This window comes from Typopeltis vanoorti, chromosome 4 (genome assembly GCF_054136105.1).
Source record: "Typopeltis vanoorti isolate ZY-2024b chromosome 4, IOZ_Tvanoo_1.0, whole genome shotgun sequence".
NCBI classification, from domain to species: domain Eukaryota; kingdom Metazoa; phylum Arthropoda; class Arachnida; order Uropygi; family Thelyphonidae; genus Typopeltis; species Typopeltis vanoorti.
In genome coordinates this window covers 32,036,740-32,061,253 of record NC_143552.1, presented here as the reverse complement: position 1 = coordinate 32,061,253, position 24,514 = coordinate 32,036,740, and the positions used below count along the sequence as shown (strand labels likewise).

At 35.6% G+C, this 24,514-nt stretch overlaps 1 protein-coding gene across 3 annotated transcripts in view; it reads left to right on the top strand.

Moving 5' to 3' along the window:
- Sec15 (exocyst complex component Sec15) overlaps positions 1–24,514 on the top strand; it is a 499,079-nt gene that overhangs the window by 119,111 nt on the left and 355,454 nt on the right. For 2 of the 3 annotated variants that reach the window (XM_090391739.1, XM_090391740.1), the window contains exon 5: positions 2,242–2,445. The exons of the other annotated variant lie outside the window; for it this stretch is intronic. In XM_090391739.1, coding sequence (XP_090247865.1) covers positions 2,242–2,445 — 204 coding nt within the window. The remainder of the gene's footprint in view (positions 1–2,241; positions 2,446–24,514) is intronic. 3 annotated transcript variants of the gene reach the window in all.

Sequence of the window (24,514 nt, the reverse complement as noted above, 5' to 3'; positions counted from 1 at the left end):
TGGGATTCAAACCTAGCTCTTTCCATCTAAAGAGCATTGTCTGTACTGGCTGACTTACAGAGACTCATAGGTACACATCAGTGGCATCACATGCCCGTTTAGTTTGGTGGTGCTGTTTGTAGCATGGCTGCAATCCACGTAGGGTAACTTTGAATACTATAATTTATCAATTAATAGTCCGCACGGTTAGCCCTGTGGCTGTGCGCTTTGCAACCATATGCCTGGGGAAGGAGTGTCCTGGGTTCGATTCCTGTCGCCGACGTGAGGAGCTTGAGGATCTTCCTCAGTCATAGCCAAGTTAACAGGTCTTTGGCGTGGACAGCAGGGTTTTTCCCCCCAGTTTATCTGGGGTTTTTCATCCCGCAAGCAGGCAAACCGGCCCCGTGAACACACGGATCTACAGCCATAAATACTTAACCCCCCCATGAGGGGGGCTCAACTCGTCCCCAATAGGGACGGGGGAGAAAAGGGAGGAAACTCCATATGAATAAATAAAAATCAATTAATATAATTTTAAATATGGAAAGAATAAAGGTCAGCCTAACAAAAGCTATGTTTCATGCCTGCCGTTTATGTGAGAAGCACAAAGTTTATATTTAGTGATGAAATTAGATTATCATTGGTAAATACTATAGTGAGACACAGAAAATTTGAATTTTGATGTGATTTTTAAATTCAGCCATATAATGCACACATAAACTGGAAAAAGTAATTACTTGTGAAATTATTTTTCTGGATTTAACCAAAGATAGGTTGAAATAACTAGTTTTACTTACTTATTTATACACATGTTCCATCTCCTTCAACTATTAATCAATCACATAATTTGCAAAAGTTCTTGCAGAAAACTGGATGCTCAGTAGATCATCAACACTGTTTCCCATTGTAAATATGTGCTAAAAAGTTCTATTTATAGAAAATTACTTGTCTATATTGGTGTCCTAAACACGTCAGTTCACACTTCATGCATGCAAAACAGATTAAACTCAGAAAACAAAAACAGACTCAGACAAATGACAATGTTCAATTGGATTGGTTGCCACAATAACCAGTGGCAGCCACTGATTTGTGGGTGCTATTGTCTCAGCACACACACACCTCCTGAATCACTTTAAAACCACTGGAATGCTAAGAATTTGACCTGCTGTTCCATCTGCACATCTGTTCAAAGGGCTCAAAGGTGTCTGTATTTGTGAAAGCACACCCATTGTTAACACATTGTGATGCAACGTTTATGTGTCAAAGTATTCTCTTCATGAAGCATTATTATATTTTGTTTACTTTAGGAATCATATGAAGCCAGGAGACAATTAGGGGAATCTTTAATATGAATTAATGATATAATAAATATAATATTGGTGATATCACTTTTTCATGGATGTGTACCGCACCCCTAGAACACCTTGAATATATACATATATATACAGTGTTTCAGTTTCACTATCGATTGCTAATTCTCTTTTCTTATGATTCTGATATTTTGGTTGGATTTTCTTTTATTTATTATTTTTATTATTATTACATAAAGTACAAGTTGAAGTTTATATTTTGAAATTTTCAGCAGACTTGCTTATTACAAAATCTGAAAATTTAGGTCCTTTGAACTGTGTGTTAATGAGTACCTCATAATTTTTCTACTTGTTTCCTTTTGACCCAACCCTCTCAATTAGATGATTATTTCTTGCCTGCATCATCCAACATATGCAAGTTTCCAGTAACTTTTGACAAACTTTTGTGATGAAAAAATATTTTCTTGCGCTGATTGTGTATTTACAGGAAAATCACATTATTATTCTATAGAGATAATGTGATTTTCCTGCTTTAGTCATAGTTATCTGTGATTATCTTCAGTTGGTTATCATAGTTAACTTCATTGCCTAGTATAAGATTATTAGAGGCTTGAATGGGCTTGAAAAAGTTCTGTTTAGTCTCTGAAATAAGATGATTAGATTATGTAAAATAAATAAATAAAACATTAAACATGATAAGAAAAAAACTTATCATATACACACAGCACCAGTTTTCTGCAAGTCACATAAAAAGAAAAAAAAGTAATGGTGACATTAATTCATTATTCAAGTACCACCTTTCCTTTCTTCCATGATATATATACAAATTAATATCGAAATTTTGCAACTAATTAATAGATGAAATCTTAAACTGTTTCAAAATGTGCAAGTAGATTCAGTGTAGTGTACATTCAGTTTTTAATGTGAACTACACTTATATTTTACTTTTAAGGCTTCTAAACAGCAACATGTGGAATCTGGAATGGTTTTGAGGAAAACGAAACGGAAAGCTCCATCTCCTCCTAATTTTGGTGTGGAGTTAGACTTAAAGTCTGATACAGATAGTGTAGCAACTGAACCAGAAGATGAATTGAGTGTCCAGGATCTAGTAGATTTTTCACCTGTATATCGCTGTTTGCATATCTATTCAGTACTGGTGAGTCCACTTTCAAAACTTTGATCCCATTCTATCCATGCAGATACCTTAATGAAGCATGCATATGCTTGTAAAATACAGTCCTGCCAAAAAACTACACGTAACACTTACAGATAAACAAAAATGCCTTCATTGATCAAAATTTATAACACTGTTGTTGCCACCTTTTGGGAGAATAACTGCTTCAATATGTCATGGATGTGCTATTAAAATCTGATTTTCTACCAAAAATGTGTGATATTGTGCTCCATGTCTCTTTTAAACTTTAGTATAGCTCAATAATGAAGTACTCTAATTCTACATTCCAGTTCATTCCGTAGTGTTTTATCGGATGCTGCCACTGTTGAATTCCAATGTTATTCTCTTCAAACCACATGTTCACAATCATTTCTATGAAACATGGAGCAGTATAGCATTAGAATGTTTGAGCTTCTACTTAAAATTGCCAAGATAAAATGACATACACATTTATTCAGAACATTAGTGCAGACCCCAATAATCAGGATTCCATGTACTACAGCCATCATCTCTAATCTATATTATGAGCATCATTATGGATATTTATGAAAACACACTACTCTGCTAGAGAGCTTATTTTAATTACATTAAAATAAAGTTCAGTGTTTCAACCTCAATGTCAAAGTCATCCTCAGGAATACACACACACACACACACACACACACACACACACACACACACACACACACAAAGGTGGTCTGAAAAGTTCTCGACCTCGACCATAGATGGTAACACTATCGGCAAGATTTTTTTTTTCTAAGTTAGTACATCTCATAAGCACATACATGTGAAATTTCAAGTCATCTATCAAGTAGGTTGTTTTATGCAGCTGTCCGAAGCAGAAGTGTTGTATCCCTTGAAATGGATAAAATTGAGTATTGTGTGGTTATAAAATTCTTTGTAAAAGAAGGTTTAACGGCAAAACAAATTCATTCAAAGTTCATAAAAGTTCATGGGCACTCTTCTCCTTCGTTTTTGACATTAAGAAATGGGTTGCCGAGTTTAAACTTGGTCATACCAGCCTTGAAGATGATCCAAGTGAAGGACATCCTAAAAGTGTAACAACACCAGAAATCGTTGATCAAGTGCACGATATGGTATTGGATAACCGACGAGTGAAATTGCTGATACTATAGGCATTTCAAAATAACGTAGGATATATTTTGCATGAAGAATTGCAAATGAAAAAGCTATGCTCAAGATGGGTGCAATGCTTCCTCACAGCAGATCAAAAATGCACTTGCATGAAAATCTGAACAGTGCTTGGAGCGTTTTAACAAGTATAAAACTGATTTTCTATGTCGATTTATTACTATGGCTGAGACTTGGATTCACCATTACACACCAGAACCAGAGTCAAAACAGTGGACAGAAACCTGTTGTTCAGCACCAAAGAAGACAAAGTCAGTTCCATCAGCAGGAAATCATGGCATTGGTGTTTTGCGATGCTAAAGGCATTTTGTTTATTAATTATCTTGAAAAGGATAAAACAATAACTGGGGAATATTATTCCAGTCTTTTAACCAGACTAGAAGAAAAAATTCATGAGAAAAGACCCAGTTTGATGAAGAAAAAAATTATCTTTCATCAGGACAATGCACTTGCCCACAAAGGTGTTTTGGCAATGGGAAAATTAAGGGATCTGCACTGTGAATTGTTGGAACATCCACCTTATTCCCAGATTTGGCTCCCTCTGACTTCTATCTCTTCCCAAAACTAAAACTCTTCCTCAGTGGTCAGTGTTTTTCTTTGATTCAAGAGGTGATTGCAGCTGTAGAGGGATATTTTGAAGATCTTACTGAGAACCACTACAGAGATGGGATAATGGTGTTGGAGCATCTATGGAATAAATGTATTAGTCTTAAGGGAGATTATGTTGAAAAATAAAAATAATTTTGAAATTATAAATTCGTTTTTTATTGTTAAGCTGAGAACTCTTTAGCCCACCATCATATATATATATATATATATATATATATATATATATATATATATATATATACAGGGTGTTCGGGATAAATTTGACATATTTATAATTAATTATATTTTTCCGTAAGTTACATGTATTAACACACACTTCTCTTCATTTAAAAGTTTGGACCCTTCTTCATTCATATACAATATGTCAGAAAGGATGGATAGCTGGAACCCACCTGAATCATGGAAGAGAATAACTTGTATCATGATGATTCGTGCCCGCCATCAAAATAAGGATATTACGACTGCTGCCCAATGCTCCCTGAATACAGTAAAAACAATCAGGCATGAACTAGAGACTTGCAATGGTGACTACGAGGATATAGCAAGAAGAAAGATCCCTAGCAGACGATCTGATTGCGTTCGTACAGCAGAATTCCTCGCAAATCTGCAGGAACAGGTGTTGAAGAACCCTGGCATTGGAATTCGGGCTTTGTTCGTGGAGTTGCTAACTGTAGTCAAGCCCTGGATAACAAGGGTAGCCAATGGTAGGCCGTATGTATGGCAGCAGAATTCGGCCCCTTGCCACACCTCTGGGAAAAGTCAAAAATGGTTGTCTGAAAATTTCTACGACTTCACCAGTCCAAATGTTTGGCCTCCAAACTCCCCAGACCTTAACCCCATGGATTATTTTGTATGGGGCGCAGTTGAAAAAGACACCAATCGCACTTCCAGTAATACAAAAGCCCAGTTAATGGATAAAATTAAAACAGTTTTTGCGGCCCTTCCCAGGGAGACTGTAGCATCAGCTTGTTCGAGGTTCCGAAGCAGAATTGAAGCTGTGATCGATGCTAATGGTGGTTATTTTGAGTAAATCTTGTTGATAGTATTGTAATTAACTCTGCCTGTAATGTTTTTTTGTCAATTCATTAAATTTAATAGATACAAAGAAGATTTTCTTTTTCCTTACGAAACTGTCAAATTTATCCCGAACACCCTGTATATGTATATATATGTATGTATGTGTATGTATATGTATATGTATGTATATGTATATGTATGTGTATGTATATGTATGTGTATGTGTATGTATATGTATGTATATGTATGTGTATGTATATGTATGTGTATGTATATGTATGTATATGTATATGTATGTGTATGTGTATGTATGTGTATGTATGTGTATGTGTATGTATATGTATGTATATATATGTATATGTATGTGTATGTATGTATATGTATATGTATGTATATGTATATGTATGTATATGTATATGTATGTATATGTATGTATGTATGTATATGTATATATATGTATGTATATGTATGTGTATGTGTATGTATGTATATGTATATATATGTATATGTATATGTATGTATATGTATGTATATGTATATGTATATATATATATATATATATATATATATATATATATTAAAGATACCAAGCAATTTTAAGCCTGGTTTTACTCCATTTCCCAAGTAAGCAAACAGACTAAAAGTCAAGTTTGCGCCTGCAATTGATGCAAGTCTAACTGATCCCACAGGTAGTGCAGGACCAGGGCAACTCGTGGCAAAGGTGGAACAAGCTCCGATCACTAATCTTAATATTTACCCTTAATGCCAAAACACATCTCCAAGAAGGGGATGTATGATGTTTTGTATTAAAGGCAAGGGGCCACTACCCAGACCGGTTTCGACCTTTATTGAGGTCTCGTCAGTGGGAGCTAGGCTAGAAATAGAAATACCAAGATTTAGTAATACAGAGCTTGTAAGTATTTCGCCAAAACAAGTTACCATAAGGTGTTTTAACCTTATTAAATAAAAATCTCTGGAGGAGATATAAATGTAGAAAGTATTTTTACCTTGGGAATAAATATGTTAAAGATACCAAGCAATTTTAAACCTGGTTTTACTCCATTTCCCAAGTAAGTTTTTTTTCCCAAGTGTTTTGGCATTAAGGGTAAATATTAAGATTAGTGATCGGAGCTTGTTCCACCTTTGCCACGAGTTGCCCTGGTCCTGCACTAACTGTGGGATCAGTTAGACTTGCATCAATTGCAGGCGCAAACTTGACTTTTAGTCTGTTTGCTTACTTGGGAAATGGAGTAAAACCATGTTTAAAATTGCTTGGTATCTTTAACATATTTATACCCAAGGTAAAAATACTTTCTACATATCACACACACACATACAGGGTCACTAGCTACCTTTTGTATATACTACAGTAGGCTAAGAATATTAAAAAAAAAAAAATATATATATATATATATATATATATATATTTTTTTTTTTTTTTTAATAATTTAATATTTAATAAAAACAAGAAATAAAGATTACAGTAAAGCCATAGACACCCTTATATACAAGGATTATTGAGAGAGACCTCCAGGGAGTTAGACTCATCGAGGGACACCACATACTACACACCAGCTATCATACTTATTCTTGAATTCATTCGCACTGCTTGCACTCGCAACATCCAAAGGCAATCCATTCCAACATTTTTTCCCCACCCTCCATAAATTGAAAAATTCTATCAATTTAAATCCTGTATGACCCTTTCAGAAGGACGTCTACAACTTGTAGATGATAATTTGTACACTTCAAACAAGTGTCTCCAGTCTACAAATTATTTAAATTAACTGAACTTACAACACACTGCAAGAAATACAACATTAAGGCCTTGTTTAAATCGCCAATGAAAATAAAAGGTATACTCAGCTCTTCTAAAGAACCCTCCTCCTTCTCCCTCCTCCAGTTGATACAGATCATTTGCATCTGTAATCTACTTTACATAGGTAACTGGTAATTAGTTTACGGAATTAACAACGCATATAAAGTATATTAATTAAAGGTAACTTTAATAAACAACTTCTATATTTTGGCAATGTCACATTGCCATCTTCAGGAACATAAAGATATGGTATGTGCACGCAGGCACTAACAAAAGCATATGAGAAAGAAAGCAAGAAACTAATATTTTTCCTAAAGTCCTAATAGTGCCCTCTGGTGGGCTAATTTGGTTGAATTGGCAGTTGGGCTGAAGTTCTCAAAATGTAAGTCTCCCAAATTTGGGGTAGTTTCATGCACCCAAATTTGTTGAGGTTAGGAACGTTTTTTAGAGCTGCTGAAGATTCCTTGAATAATCTTTCGTATTTAAACTTGCTGTTGTGTATTATTTTTGTTTCTTCCAACGAATTCTATGGTGGGTATCTAAGGCATGATCTGCCAGCCCAGAGCAGCTGTACTGGTGAAACCGGATGTAGTCTTTGTGTTCTGAAATCCTGATATTTGTTGTTCTGCCTGTTTGGCCAAAGTAGGACAATTTGCAGCTACAAGGGACCTGGTATACACCAGGTAGGTCTAGGGGAAGTGGTTGGTCTTTGGTAGAGCAGATAAGGGATGCCAACTTTTTATATGGTCTGTAACAAGAAGTAAGGTCATATTTTCTGAGGATATTTGTTATTTTCTCAGAGGTGCCCTGGACGTAGGGGATGGTGATAGATTTGGTGTAATCTTTATTGTGGAGGGGGGTTGTGGTTTACTGGTTTGAGCATTTTTTGGATTTTTTTGGGGTTATAGCCATTGCCTAAGAAAGTGTTGTGGATGTGGTTTAGTTCAGTAGTTAGGTCCTTGTCATCTGAGCAGATTAATTTTGCCCTGTTATATAGTGTTTTTATAACCCCATATTGTTGTGAGGGGTGGTGGTGGGATTGCTGGTGAATGTATCTGCCAGTATGTGTGGGTTTTCTGTAAACAGAGAAAACCAAAGATCCATCAAGCTGGCGGGGTGATTACAGTGTCTAGGAAGAGGAGGGTGTTGTTTTCCTCTTTTGCTAAGGTGAACTGGACTCTGGGGTGTTGGTTGTTTAAGTGTGTTAGGAAGGAGTGGAGTGAGGCTGAGCCATGTGGCCAAATAGCGAACACATCATCCACGTAACGAAGCCAAATAGTGGGTTTTTGTGGGGCAGAGTTTAAGGCTTTCTCTTCAAAGGTCTCCATAAAGAATTGGCCAAGGGTGGGGAAAGTGGTGAACCTATTGCTGTCCCCTCTATCTGTTTGTAGAACTTTCCTTGCCAAACGAAATAGCCTGAGTTCATTGTGAACTGAAATAGGGCTTAGATATCGGGAGGAAACTTGGCTTGGATGAGCTTTTCTTTGAGTGGGATATTAGTGAATAGGGAGGAGACATCAAAACTGACCATTATGTCAGTGTGTTGGGGTGAGAGGTTTTCTACTCTGGCTTTAAAGTGGGCTGAGTTTTTGATGTGTGATGGTGTGTTGCCAGTATAGTGTATGAGCGTTTTGGCTAAATGTTTGGCTAATTTATATGTGGGGGAATCAATGCCATCCACTATGGGACATAATGGCACATTTTGTTTATGTATTTTTGGGAGTCCATATAATCGGGGGGATCTAGAGTTATAAGGTTTTAGTTTGTTAGTGACTTCCACAGGCCAAGAAGTGACTTTCTTAAGGAGTCTGTGGAGAGTTCTAATCTGAGAGCTGGTAGGATTATATTCAATAGGGAGGTAAGTAGTACAGTCTAGTACCAAAGCATAAGCTTACCTTTGTAGTCCTTTTGATTTAGCACTACAGTGGCGTTTCCCTTATCTGCTTTGGTGATTACTATTTTTTTTGTTATTCTTCATTTCTTGTAGGGCTGCATATTCATCTTTGGATAAGTTGGTTTTGGAGGTTTGGCCTTAGTGAGAACACCGACTACATCCAGTCTGACGTTGTTAGCGATATGGTTAGGCAGGTTGCGAATACCACGTTCTATTTGGATCATGATATCTTCGGCAGGTATTCTTTTAGGAGCTAGGGCGAAATTGTGGCTACGTGCAAGTGCAGTGAGTGCCTCAGGTTTTAAAACTACAGACGAGAGGTTGACTACTGTATTGAGTGGCGGCTGTGGTAAGGAAGTAGAATTCTTTGTCAGGTTTTCGTATTTTTTCAAGTGCCGACTCCCAAAAATACATAAACAAAATGTGCCATTACGTCCCATAGGGGATGGCATTAATTCCCCCACATATAAATTAGCCAAACGTTTAGCCAAAAACTCGCACACTATACTGGCAACACATCATCACACATAAAAAAAAAACTCAGCCCACTTTAAAGCCAGTGAAGAAAACCTCTTACTCCAACACACTGACATAATGGTCAGTTTTGATGTCTCCTCCCTATTCACTAATGTCCCACTCAAAGAAACCCTAGAGCTCATCCAAGCCAAGTTTCCTCCCGATATCTCAGCCCTATTTCAGTTCACAATGAACTCAGGCTATTTCGTTTGGCAAGGAAAGTTCTACAAACAGATAGAGGGGGACAGCCATGGGTTCACCACTTTCCCCACCCTTGGCCAATTTCTTTATGGAGACCTTTGAAGAGAAAGCCTTAAACTCTGCCCCACAAAAACCCACTATTTGGCTTCGTTACGTGGATGATGTATTCGCTATTTGGCCACATGGCTCAGACTCACTCCACTCCTTCCTAACACACTTAAACAACCAACACCCCAGAGTCCAGTTCACCTTAGAAAAAGAGGAAAACAACACCCTCCCCTTTCTAGACACTGTAATCAACCCCCCAGCTTGATGGATCTTTGGTTTTCTCTGTTTACAGAAAACCCATCCATACTGGCAGATACATTCACCAGCAATCCCACCACCACCCCTCACAACAATATGGGGTTATAAAAACACTATATAACAGGGCAAAATTAATCTGCTCAGCTGACAAGGCCCTAACTACTGAACTAAACCACATCCACAACACTTTCTTAGCCAATGGCTATAACCCCAAAAAAATCCAAAAAATACTCAAACCAGTAAACCACAACTCCCCCCCCCCCCTCCAAAATAAAGATTACACCAAATCTATCACCATCCCCTACATCCAGGGCACCTCTGAGAAAATAACCAATATCCTCAGAAAATATGACCTTACTTTTTGTTACAGACCATATAAAAAGTTGGCATCCTTTATCCGTTCTACCAAAGACCAACCACTTCTCCTAGACCTACCTGGTGTATTCCAGGTCCCTTGCAGCTGCAAATTTTCCTACTTTGGCCAAACAGACAGAACAACAAATATCAGGATTTCAGAACACAAAGACTACATCCGGTTTCACCAGTACAGCCGCTCTGGGCTGGCAGACCATGCCTTAGATACCCACCATAGAATTCATTGGAAGAAAACAAAAATAATACACAACAGCAAGTTTAAATACGAAAGATTATTCAAGGAATCTTCAGCAGCTCTAAAAAACGTTCCTAACCTCAACAAATTTGGGTGCATGAAACTTCCCCAAATTTGAGAGACTTACATTTTGAGAACTTCAGCCCAACTGCCAAGTCAACCAAATTAGCCCACCAGAGGGCACCATTAGGACTTTAGGAACAATATTAGTTTCTTGCTTTCTTCCTCATTTGCTTTTGTTAGTGCCTGCGTGCACATACCATATCTTTATGTTCCTGAAGATGGCAACGTGACGTTGCCGAAATATAGAAGTTGTTTATTAAAGTTACCTTTAATTAATATACTTTATATGCGTTGTTAATCCCGTAAACTAATTACCAGTTATGTATGACCAACATATAAGCTTTGCTACTAGAATTTACATAGGTAAAACAGGTTGTACAATCTCAAAACAGAAAGAACCTAACAAATCATGTACCTTCATTGTGGTAAAGTACTATGATGGAGGTATGTGATGGCACTTGACTCGAAAGACACCCAGTCCTCCTTACATCACCCCAAAACATGGTATGAATGTAAATTCAAGGAATAGCTGAAATGCTTATCAGCCAACTAAATCTCAAAGGAAATGGTCTAAAAGTCCAAAGGATTTGGATGGTTCATCTACAACTTACATGCCACCTGAAAAAAAGAAATTCAACAATTTTTCAAGAAAGAATAGAATAAAGCACATAATGGATACCAGAAGAAAAGAAATTTAATTGGATAACAATACAGTAACTCTCAGACAATGGACAGAAATTTAAAATAACAGGTCTGTAGGAAACTTGTAACTGCTGATGTACTTTTACAAATAATAGTTTTTTTTCAACCAGGCTGGTCGATGTTTGACCAAAGCAGTTATTCTCAGCCCACAGTATTATGTAGCAATGCAGCTTGTGATCCTGTGTATGTATTGAATTGGGGGGGGGGATGGAAAAATTACTGAGATTTGACACTCCAGAAGGGAGCCCATGTTGCTAATGCACAGTATATTAAACACCTAATATATATTCAGTGCAAGATTTCAAAAAAAAAGTGTATTTATCTATGTATAACTGGGAGGAGACCTCCACATATTCTGTAGAGTATAAAGAACTAATTAGGCCCTCGGACACATATTCAGTAAAATATAAAGAGCTAACTAGGCCCTCTCACTAATTGTCCATTCCTTACTTGTGGTGTGCCTCATAATTAGGTATTATCCACCAAGATGCCGAATAAATGAGAATAGGTTGCCAATTTGGAACTTGGTTTCACATTTGTTATCTTTATTATTACGTAATAACCTCCAGGGAGTCCAAAGACTCATCAAGGGGGAGACCTACTCTACAAATCTCAGTCTCCACCTTCATCATCTACACCAACGCCATCTACCACCGATCACCACTAGTAGTATTTTCACAGACAGTCACAAACATCCATACCTACAGTGGGATTCAAACCCACAGCCTTTTGGCTAGATAGTGGATAAGCTAACTACTTGGCCAACCATGCCGGCATTATTTCTTTTATATCTTTTCCAGTGGAGTGAATTCTCCACTGGAAGAAGTGATAGGGCTGGAGATACTTTCCACACAGCTTTGACAGGAACTTAAAAACTCATCATGCAAGAATAGTTAGAATTTATGGCTTAAGTTGCATAAACCAGGATATCATCTTGGTCAATTGTAAATTGCATACCAAGTTCTGCATAGAAAATTTGAGTCTTTCAAATCTCCTCTAGCTCTTAACAAGTCATTCTTTTTCTTACATTAAAAATACAAGCAACTTTATATCAAAAATTAAAGATTTGAGACTTCACAGATTTACCAGTGAGCTTCGACATAGCTTCACTTTTTATGAGTGTTTCTCTTGCTGGCACACTAGAATTTTTATCATCTGAGTTTCCATCAAATATTTTAGACCTGTTTAAAGTTCTAAATTAAAAATACCAAGAAATTGTATACTTGGTTTAATCCATTATCCAAGTGTAAGCAAACAAAGTTTGCGCCTGAAGTATCTTTCAGGACTGGGGCAACTCGTGGCAATAGTGGTATGAGTTCACATCACTTTCCTTAGTAAAGTGCCAGTCCCCTGAAAGATACTTCAGGTGCAAACTTTGTTTGCTTATACTTGAATAATGGATTAAACCAAGTATGTAATTTCTTGGTATTTTTAATTCATAATATAACCAAGTGAAAACCTTTCAATAACTGTTTAAAGTTCATTTGAATTCTGGATATTTCAGCTAGAATGAAAAGTTTTATTGACAAATTTTCAGGTATTGCAGTGTGCTCTCCAATTTTTCCTGTCCTTTCTAACTCTGCTAAGAACAACTGTAAGGAAAAAAATTTATAAGTGTCATCTAAAATCTTCTCTGTGCCTTTACTACATTGATGTGTTTCTTGTTTAGAATAATTCATGTGAACAAATAGAATTCTTACAGAAAATCCATAACCTTGCACTGAATCAAATTCACTATGAAACTTGAACTAAATGGGACTGTATCTTTCCTAGATTGTCTTATATATATGTTATGGTTCAAGTAATTAATCTGTTTATATTAATAAATACTGGCTGTTATTAATACAAACCAAATAATGAAGTTAAAGTAAATAATTTACGAGAATTAATCACATGAACCAGTAATTATTAATACTTCCCAAATATTGATGGTAAATGTAATAATTTTCAATACGCTAAGTTTGGGAGAGGGTGAGGAAGTACCACGTGACTCCCGATTTTGGAAATTTATTTCTGTTGGTTTTTGATGTACACTTAACCCACGTTGAACATTATGAGTAATTAATCTAATTATGCATTGATTAAGTGAAAATTTGTGCAGTTTCACGTAGCACGTTTTTTTTTTTATCGAAAGCACTAATGAGGAAGCGTTACAGATACTTCTTCATAATGGGTTTGTTTTTAGGTAGATAACCATAATTGACAAGTTCGTTAATTGTCAGCTGGACATGTGTTCATAATTTTGTGAGCCCGCTCTATCGATTGGCTGTTTTCATTATGAAATTCTGCATATGGTTTTCAGAGAAAATTACACGTGACTGCTGGCTTCATCTCCCTGCCCTGGAAGAAGCTTAGTACTGATTACTATGTTAATGGGTTGCTTTTTCTTATTTACGTCAGTCGCTAGTAAATGCATACATTTCTTCTCATTTTCATTGATTTTACGTACCCATAAGCATAAGGGAGATTTAGAAATAATGAGAACACGATTTAACGACCGAGTTAATATGTCGAGATCAAAAAAAGGGAAAAATAATCAGTTATTCACAAGAGAAGAGTATTATTCATTTTTAGCGAAAGTTAAAAAAAAGCGAAGAGAAGGTTTCTGGCAAAACACCTGAAGATTATCAATGGTTATCAAGAAATGATATTCAAAAACTTATCGTACCTGTTAAAAATGAAAGAGATCCGATTATGTATTACACTTTCTTGGAGGAAAATTTTCAGTTAATTCATGACACTCATATTGCCATCAGCCATGGAGGACGAAACATAATGATGAAAGAGCTTAAAGAGAAATATAAGAACATCACAGTTGAAATTGTTATGATATATTTGAATCTTTGTGAACCCTGCTAGAAGAAATTGAGCATTCCAAAAAAGGGCTCATTGTTAAACCAATTAAAAGTAGCGAATTTAATTCTAGATGTCAGATTGATTTAATTGATATGCAGTCACAAGCTGATGCCGATTATAAATTTATAATGTTTATCAAGACCATCTTATGAAATTTGTTCAACTTAGAGCTTTGAAAACAAAACAAGTTGAAGAAGTTGCATATCATCTATTGGATGTATTCACAATATTAAGAACCCCACGCATCTTGCAAAGTGACAATGGCCGGAAATTCGCAAATAAAATTATTGAAGTCTGTTGAATGAGCTTAGGATTGTTCATGGAAAACCACAGTAAAGTCAATCACAATGCTCGGTTGAAAGAGCAAACCAAGACATTGAAAAAATGTTATCCACATGGATTGAAACAAATAAAACAACAAAATGATCGGAAGGGATAAAATTTATTCAATTTATGAAAAACTGAGCACATCACTCTGGAATAGATCGCAGTTCCTATGAAGCTATGTTTGGTTGTAAAGCTAAGGAAGGTTTGAAAACATACTTACCAGTCGATACCTTGTCAGAAATCACGAGTGAAGAAGATCTTGAGATGATATTAAAAGATCAAACTAATAAAGATGTTGAATGTCAGAAGATAATCTCAGAGAGGGAAAGTGGTATTAGGACAGAGAATGGTGACAATGTGGAAGAGGCAATAGATGATATGAGTGAAGACTTATCTGTTGGCGATCCAAACAAACACAGAAATAAGAATGTAGCCAAATCGAAGGAAAACAGCATTCTTCTGAAACAGGAACGATCGACAAGGAAGATAACAAAATAAAATATATAACTAATGTTGAATTAGAAAATAATGAAAAAAAGTAAGGAAAGTACTTCTTTTGCACTCGATGAAATCACAGAAAAAATTCAAGAATCTCGAAACTCTGCTAAACAGTCACTTAAGAAGTAAGCTTAAAAAATGTTACTGCTTTCAATGACTAAATTTCCAATTGCAAATGTAGGAGAAAATGTTCGGATAAGAATTCCAGACGTAGATAGAGCTAAGACCGATAACAAGAATATTATATCTGTTATAATTTCTATTGAAAATGAAAACCTATATAAATTAGGTACAAAATATGGTGTTTTAAACCAACTCTATTTAAGGAACGAATTTACCGTTTGTAAGGAAACTTTTATTTCAGTTAATGAAGTTCCTGATATTGAGATAAGTCTAAGAGAATGTGCCTGCAAGAATTCTAATTTAGGTGTCAAGGTTTCCAGTATTGCAATTGTACAGCCCATTGTAATTCAAATCCCTGCAAATGTAAAAAGTCAGAAATCCTTTAATTCCAAGTGCCACAGAGGTCTTTCCTGCAAAAATAAGTAATTGGTTTTTAACCGGACAACAATATAATCATATAATAATTATCTCCTATTTTTTCTGCTATTAAATAAAATATTTTTTATAAAACATGTTTTTATTACATTTACTAGACTCAACTAGGAATTATTAATAATTACCGGTTCATGCGATTAATTCTTGTAAATTATTTACTTTAACCTCATTATTTGGTTTGTATTAATAATAACTGGATTTATTACATTATCCGTAACATATATATATATATATATATATATATATACACGTGGGTTGTTCATTAAGTAATAAGACTAATTTACTGTGGCGAAACCACTCGTACAATATTAATTTCTGTGAAATAAAGAAATGTTGCTGTCTGTATTAACAAAAGAGGTTGATAGATGGCGTATATGGGCTGATGTGCCAGTGTCATGTGACTAACCGCAAGCTTGTTTTGGCGTGCCTACGAGGCGTGACCAGTCTTCGAAATGGAAGCGTCCTTGGAACAAGCTTGCGGTTAGTCGCATGACACTGGCACATCAGCCCAGGTACTGTTTGAAGAGATGATTCACATGGAATTGCCATCACATACATTAAAGGCATTTCACATAGAGTTTCTCTTATCTTAAAGAAGTTTAACATCTCTACCACTTACGAGCCTGTTAATTCAATCAGCTGTATGTTATCATCTCCAAAAAATAAAATTCCACTTCTACTGCTATCTAGAGTATTTCATTAACTGCAACTGACAGTTATTCTTCTTGGACTAACAGGTCGATTTGTTTCTGTATGCATTTTTGAATTGCATACATCAATTCTATGTTACCTCTAGAAACACATTAGATCTATCAAAATATATGATTATAATACTGCTACACAGATGTTCTCATAAATATGAGCGTCTCTTTAAAGAAAGTTCTGAAGTGCTTCTAGATCACCCTGATCTCGACCTTAATAATGGACTTTCCATGCCAAGCTGTGGGAAATTATTATTAAGAACTCTCTGGTTTAATATTATCATCAAATTCCTCATATATACCCTCAGGGGTTGTACAGGATCTTATGATAGTACTGATGCATGAAAAGTTACATTATAATTAACTTCCTATCAATAATTTTCCTCCAGATTAGTCTGTTATCTGTCAACATTCCAATATCAGATCTTACATTTCTGTCTTGTAAGGCACTTTTTACCATATCAATCCACCTACATCTTGATCTACCTCTGGGTGTCTTTTCTGCCATCCTGGCAAAGAACACTTTTTAGCTAATCTTTCCTCTCCCATTCTGTTTAAGTGGCCCACCTGAGATTAGATCTGCTAACAATGTCAAGTTCTTTCGTATTAGCCTCATTTTTAATAGGATACGTGTTCATGCCATCTGTTCAGTCCCCTAATCTTTCTCAGAACTAATATCTGTGATCTCCAGCCTTTGATCAAGAGTTTTATATTTAACACACAGCTCTCAGATCCATAAGTTAAAATTGGTGTGAACATTGTCTTGTATACAACTAGTTTAGTGTTTTGACTAATTATTCTCTCTCTCTTATTCCATATAAATTTATCAGTTGAATTCCTACCATACCAGCTTTGCTAATTCTGCTGTCTATTTCCACATTTAATTTGCTATCTTCACTAAACATTGTACCTAAAATAGCTGAAATATTTTACTTGTTCTACATGTTATCCATTCACGATGCAGTTGATGTATTCAATCTTTCTGCCTATTTTCATTATCTTTGCCTTTTCAATGCTGATTTTCATACCAAATTTATCATCATCATCAAATTCCTGCCATGTACCCTCAAGGGGTGTACAAGATATGATAGTACTACATGAAAAATTAACATCATTACTAACTTCCTATCTACAATTTTCCTCCAAATCAGTCTGTTACTTGTCTTCCTCTGGGTCGTTTTCCTGCCAACCTGGCAGAGAACACTTGTTTTGCTAATCTTTCCTCACCCATTCTGTTCAAGTGACCATACCACCTGAGATTAGCGCTGCTAACGCATTCCTGGATACTGACAATGTTAAGTTCTTTCCTAATATCCTCTTTTTTAATATGGTATTGCCATTGATGGCTTCACGCCTCTAATCTTTTTCGGGACTCTCATATCTGTGGTCTCTAGTCTTGTTTTACTTCTGACCCAACTCTCAGATCCATAAGTTAAAACTGGTTTGAACACTGTCTTGTATACAGCTAATTTAGTTTTCCGACTAATTTCTCTCTTATTCCATATGAATTTATTCAGTTGATTCCTACCATAACAGCTTTGTTGATTCTGTTGTCTATTTCCATATTTAATTTACCATTTTCACTAAAAAGCGTGCCTAAGTAGCTGAAATTTTTTACTTGCTCTGTAAGTTCTCCATTCACAAGGCAGTTGACATTTTCAGCGATTTTACCTATTTTCATTGTCTGTCTTTTTATTGCTGACCTTCATACCATATTTATTACAACAGTTATTCAATTTAGTCATGGAATCTTGCAAATATGTAGCGGATTTATTTAGAAGTATAACATCATCTGCATAAAGCAAAGAGCTGACATTAACATCTCCAATTCTGATATCATGTTTAATACCACTTTCCTTCATAATGTGATCCATATAGATAATGAATAACAGAGGGGATAATGTACATCCTTGTCTGAAACCAGATTTAACATTAAACCATTTTCCTGTGCTTCCTTCAATTCTGACTGCTGACATGCAACTCAAATAAAGACTAAGTATTGCTTGATATAATGTCCCAATGACACCATATAACTGTAGTGTATTGAATAGCTTCTCTCTTGGCACCTTGTCATATGCCTTTTCCAGATCGACAAAACTTAAATACAGATATTTGTTATTTAAATTAAGGGGATATGGCTCTTTATATTTAAGTAAAAAGATCTTTGTTATATTCCCATGCTTTCTCAACTATTTGTCGTAAAGTGAAGATTTGATCCTGACAGCCTCTGTTTGGCCTGAATCCAGCTTGTTCTTCACCAAGCTTTTCTTCCACAATTCTTCTCAATCGTTTCTCAAGTATACTGGCATAAATCTTGCCTGGAACACCCAGTAGGAATATACCTCTGTAATTCTCACATTCAGTTTTATTTCCCTTTTTATACATGGGTACTATTAGAGCTCTACTCTAATCATCGGGAATTCGCCCCAATGTCCAGGCCTTCTGAACTATGCAGTGCAACCACTGTAAGACTTTAATACTACCATACTTCAGCATTTCTGGTCAAATATCATCTACTCCTGCTGCTTTTCCACATTTCAAGCCTTTGATGGCTTTTTCTACTTCAAGTATGAATATGTATTCCCGACTGTAAGCAAGTTGAGTGTTTTTTACCACTGTGCTATCACTGCTTGTTTCCTTTAGCAATTTTTTGAAGTAATTACTCCATACTTCAAGGATATCTTTTTCTCCTGTTTTCATGTCACCTCTATCATCTCTAACTCGATTTACAGCACTCTTTCCTCCATTTCTAAGCTTCTTCAACATCCTCCAGAATATTTTTCCACCTTCCATGTTCTTGCCAAAGTCCTCCCATGACTTTTGTTTAGCTAGTTTTACACAGTGTTTAGCTTTCTTACATTTGTCTCTGTATTCTCCAAGAGCACAAGCTGACTTATTTGCCACGAACTTTTGATATTCTTCTTTTCCTTCACTGCCTTTTTAACTTCGTGTGTCCCCCATGGAGTTCTGATTTTTCTATCCTTGCAGACAACCTCACCACGTTTCTCTCTGACTGAATTGATGAGGGTTTTCTTCAAGGTTTGCCACTGAATCTCCATAGTTTGTTTCTTGTTCTCAAACTCTTTCATTTTTTTCTTCAATAATCTTTGTGTATTTTAGTCTACAGTTTACATCTGAGAGCTGCTCAACTTTTATTCGCTTTAAAACTTTCTTACATGCCATTCTTTTCAATATGAAATTAAATTTTATCCTGCTCAAGACTCAATAGTGATCACTTACAATTTCAAATACTCTGTACACTCTGGTGGCCTGCACCAGTGAGAAAACATCACTATCAACAATAACTTAGTCAATGAGACTTTTCTTATTCCTTGCCTCTTCTCTCCATGTGAATTTGTGCGCATTTTTATGTTGGAACGTGGTGTTAGTAATAACCAGTCCATGTCCTGAGCACAAATCCAACAGGTATTTGCCATTATTATTAGCTTTGCTCTTTTCTCCAAATTTTCCCAAAACATTTTGTATGTCTGACAATCACTTTCTACTCTGCTATTTAGATCCCCAACAAGGACAACTTTTCCTTTTTGATTGTGTCACTAGCTTTCTCTATAGCCTCAAAAAATTCCTCCACTTCTACCTTAGTAGTGCCTTCCGTGGGACCATAGGCACAAATAAGTCTCATTGTCCAGTTCCCCATTCAGATATTTGCTCACATCACTCTACTTGAGACTGCCTACCATTCAAGAAGATTAGCCTCTTATTTAGTGTTGAATACTATGGCTATTCCTTCTTTTTTTCCTTGATTATCATTGCCTGAATATAATATTTTGTATTTATTGCTCAGATAGATCTCACCAGTTTTCGTCTTTTTTTATTTCAGTCACCACCATTATGTTGAACTGGTACTTATCTATTTCCTCAGCTAGCTCCATTTCTTTGCCATTCAGGCTTCTTATGTTGATAGTACCTATCTTTAACTCTGGTGATGTTGAGTTGGGGTGTGCTTTCAGATTTGTCCCAGTAGCTGACTTTTCGCTGTTTACCCTGGTTTCCTGGCGAAAATAACGGGGGCCTTGTTTAACCGGGCGACGCCCCAGCCGGCATGAAATTTTTCATGCCAGCTGGGGCGTCGCCAAATACAAAACCTTAAACCAAATACAAAATACATCATTTTGTATTTGGTTTAAGACAATAGGAATACAATTTGATCGGCTAAATCCCAAATTGCCAGCCCATCCTCGTTCGTTCAGTATCCAGGTTGATACCCAACAGGGTGCACCACGAGAAGGTTAGGATTGGACATTAGGTCAGAAGCCCTGGTCGGTTTTCCCCATTCCTTTAAAGGCTGTGTGGAGGTCTCCTCTCAGTTATACAGCTTTGACCCTTAACCACCCCATGCCAAATTTATTACAGGTATTATTCAATTTGATCAGGGAATCCTTCAGACTTGTCCTAGATTTATTTAGGAGTATAACATCATCTGCATAAAGTAAAGAGCTGTGATCAACATCTCCAATCTTGATATTAGATTAATACTGCTTTCCTTCATAATGTGATCCATATAGATGATGAATAACAGTGGAGATAATATGCACCGTTGTTTGCACACCTGACTTAACATCAAACCATCTTCCTGTATCTCCTTCAATTCTAATTGCTGATATACATCTCAAATAGATACAATGTATCGCTTGATATAATGTCCCATTTACACCACATAACTGGAGCATTTCAAACAGCTTTCCTCTTGGCACCTTGTCATATGCCTTTTCCAGATCTACAAAACTTAAATACAGATCCTTGTTATACTCCCATGATATGTCAACTATTTGTCTCAAAGTGAAAATCTGATTCTGACAGCCTGAACCCAACTTGTTCTTCTCCAAGCTTTTCCTCCAGAATTTTCCTTAGCCATGTCTCAAGAATATTTGCATAAATCTTACAAGGAACATTCAGCAGAGAAATTCCTCTGTAATTCTCACATTCAGCTTTACTCCCTTTTTTTATAGATGGGTACTATGAGTGCTCTACTCCCATCATTTGGCATTTAACTCTCTGAACAGATCTTCTGAATTATTCAGTGTAGCCACTATAAAATTTTAATATTATGTAAGGTTTTTTATTTTATTTTTTAAGTCATATGCAGACATTTTTTATTAGATGTTAATAGTAATCTTCTAATTTAGCTGTCTTGTGACTGCATACAAGGATATTCTATTCTCCATATACCTTCATTGTTGTTTAATTTTTAATTTCCAACTGTAATACAGTGATGATGGTTCACGATATGTGAATTGAAATATCTGTAGTTTAATCATTATTAATTAAATTAATCAACATTGTTTATAATGAATAACAGACATCCCTCCTTTCATCAACATAGTGATAGAAAATATTGAATTGAAATGCAATTGGAGTATATATCTTGAGGTTGAGAAAGTTTCAGAAACCAGAAATCTGGAAGAACAGCAGGATTTGATATTGTCGAACCCAGAAGGGCTCATTTATGGAGATATGAAGGTGTCTTACAATGGCTACACTTTTCAGTAGGCAAGTTAAGACAGTAGATTTCCTAATGATTGGAGTAAAGCTCTATTCTTCACTAACACCAGTCTCTGTTCTCTATCATCTGTCGCAAACTGCCAACATCGAATGAATGTATGGTGACTTATGTGCATGCGAATTATAATAAGCATAAATACACTTAAAATTTTTTTGTTTGTTTTTTGTTTTTGCTTTGTCATTAATGATATTGCTAATTAAATTTCTCATAATGTTGTAAGTAGTTTGTCATTACCAATATATTCATTCAAGAATGCTTCCTGTTGAAGAAAAATAGATTCCGAGCATTCACTCAGTGCACGCTCACACACACACTACTAATTCTCTGTTATTACTATGAGGTAGGTTCCAAAAGTTTCCGGCCTGACATACAAAATTCGCTCCAATTTTAAAACTCTGTATGTGACAGATAGCACCATCTATGGGGAGGTTAGTGTCCTAGTTTCAACTCTCCACATACTTCATTCAGTTGATGGCACTTGTTTAACTAACACTTGTCACGCTAAATGGCTGTAATGTTAAAAATTGAGTACCGTGCTGTGATAAAGTTTTTCACCAAAGAAGGGCTTTATAAGTGCCATCAAACAGCTATTGGATGGTGTTTATGGGGAAGCTTCTCCTTCATATTCCACCATGAAGGAATGGACTAAATAGTTTTGCCTAGGAAGGAAGAGCGCATCAAAGATGATCCTTGTGATGTTTGGCATGTAGAAGTGATGACTGAGGGAAATATCTCTTGTTGAGGATGAACTGCTCAATGACAGCTGGTTAAAGCTCAAAGAAATCTAAGCAAGGTTGGGCTTTCTATAACAGTTGTCTTTCACATCATTCACGAGAAGCCTCACATGACGAAGGTCAGTGCAAGGTGGATACCCTGATTTCAGGAGCATCGTTTGACCTGTTCCCGCAAGTTTTCAGAGCTTTTTGTCAAGGGAATCAGAGAGCGGTGCTGGAATCCATTGTCACCAGGGATGAAACCATGGTCCTTTATTATGATCCTATTTCCACAAGGGAATCCATGGAGTGGTGCAAATTTATCTTATAATTGAATTTAAATATATGTAAAATTCATATATACCACATATGGAAAAATCAGAACATTGAAAATTTACGAAAAAAAAAAAAAGAAAAGGAAAAGCTTTTGTAAATATATATTCCACACTGATATCACTGTTTTATCAAAATAAAGTTTTGAAACAACTCAAGAAATGTAAGCAGATAGCTCACTTCCCCCCCCCCCCCTTTTTTTTAATACTTTATATAACATGCAGTATCTGAAGCACCCTTCACACATGCATGTTCCATGTAATCTTATATTATATGCAGTGATCATTAACCAATACATGCAAATGTGATGTCATCACCTAGGCAGCATTACACCACGTCTTTTTTGTATTCTTTCTGAAGCAGTAAGAACATATCCAAAATAAAGACACTTGTCCAAGTGGCTAATTCTGTTTCCTATGCTCAGAAAAATACCTCACCAATATATGGCATAGGTATATTAATATATGGCATATATCAGTGGTGTTGAACCTTTTTTACTATGTGAGCTACTTTTCTATAAAAAGTTATTCGACGATCTACTCTCTTATATAGATCACGTTCCCCCAACCTGATATCTGATTACGCACAAATAAACAACTAAAAAAAATACACAACTAAAAACTTTATTTGTGTATTTAAAAATTTATCACTTTTAATTATTTTAATACAACAAATATTTTAATACAACAAAAAAACACAAATATATTGGAATAAAATATTTATTTCTCTATTTCGGAAAACCAAAGTTAGAAAAAACAACAGATTGATTACAAACTCGCAAGTTACAGGAAATGCTGGTTGATTGAAAAAAAAAAAAAAAAAGTTAATGTGAAAGATGTTTACACTTAGAGCCTGCAAGCCTTTCTCATACATACAAGTTTCAATAACAATCTTTCTAATGCCGCCATGTACAGCTTCGGCGACAAAAACATTGCATCGTATTATATGCTTAACACTCTAACGTATTATTAAAGCAGTATATATATAGTTAGCTTCAAAAGAGTTATTTACAAAAACATCTAATACAAACTATACCGAGACAAACAAAGTTTATTTTTTTACAATATTCACATGGGACTTAACCTAAGTAAAAAATCGATGTAATGTGCTTTGGAATATATGATATTTAAGCTACAATTGAGTTTTTACACTTGCTTATAATCGTATTCTCTCGGCTCGCTGTTTGACTTCCACTTATCCAAATTAATTCATTTACCCGGACTTATAAGAAAATTACTGATTTGACAATTTTAACGAAAAATAAACAATAGCAATACACTTAAAGCGAATTAAAAATAATACAAAATAATGATAAATAAAATGTTTTCAGTTTTAATTAAATTTGTAAGTAAGGAGGAATACACAAGAGATCGACCAAAAATCGCTCCCTGGGTGGATCGCAATCGACGGGTTGAACACCCCTGGTATATATGTTATTATATGTATATGGCATATCATATGTTGTTATTATATAGCCTTCTATAATATAATATAGGACTCATTAAGAAGGTACTCCCTTACAGTTTGCATCATATCTAAATATCTATAGTATTTTTCTTTAAAAATTCACTCAAGATGCAGTCATTCCACATGCTCATCACACACCATAAAAAGAACCTGGGCCTCATATCCTTCCTAACTGCACCATTATC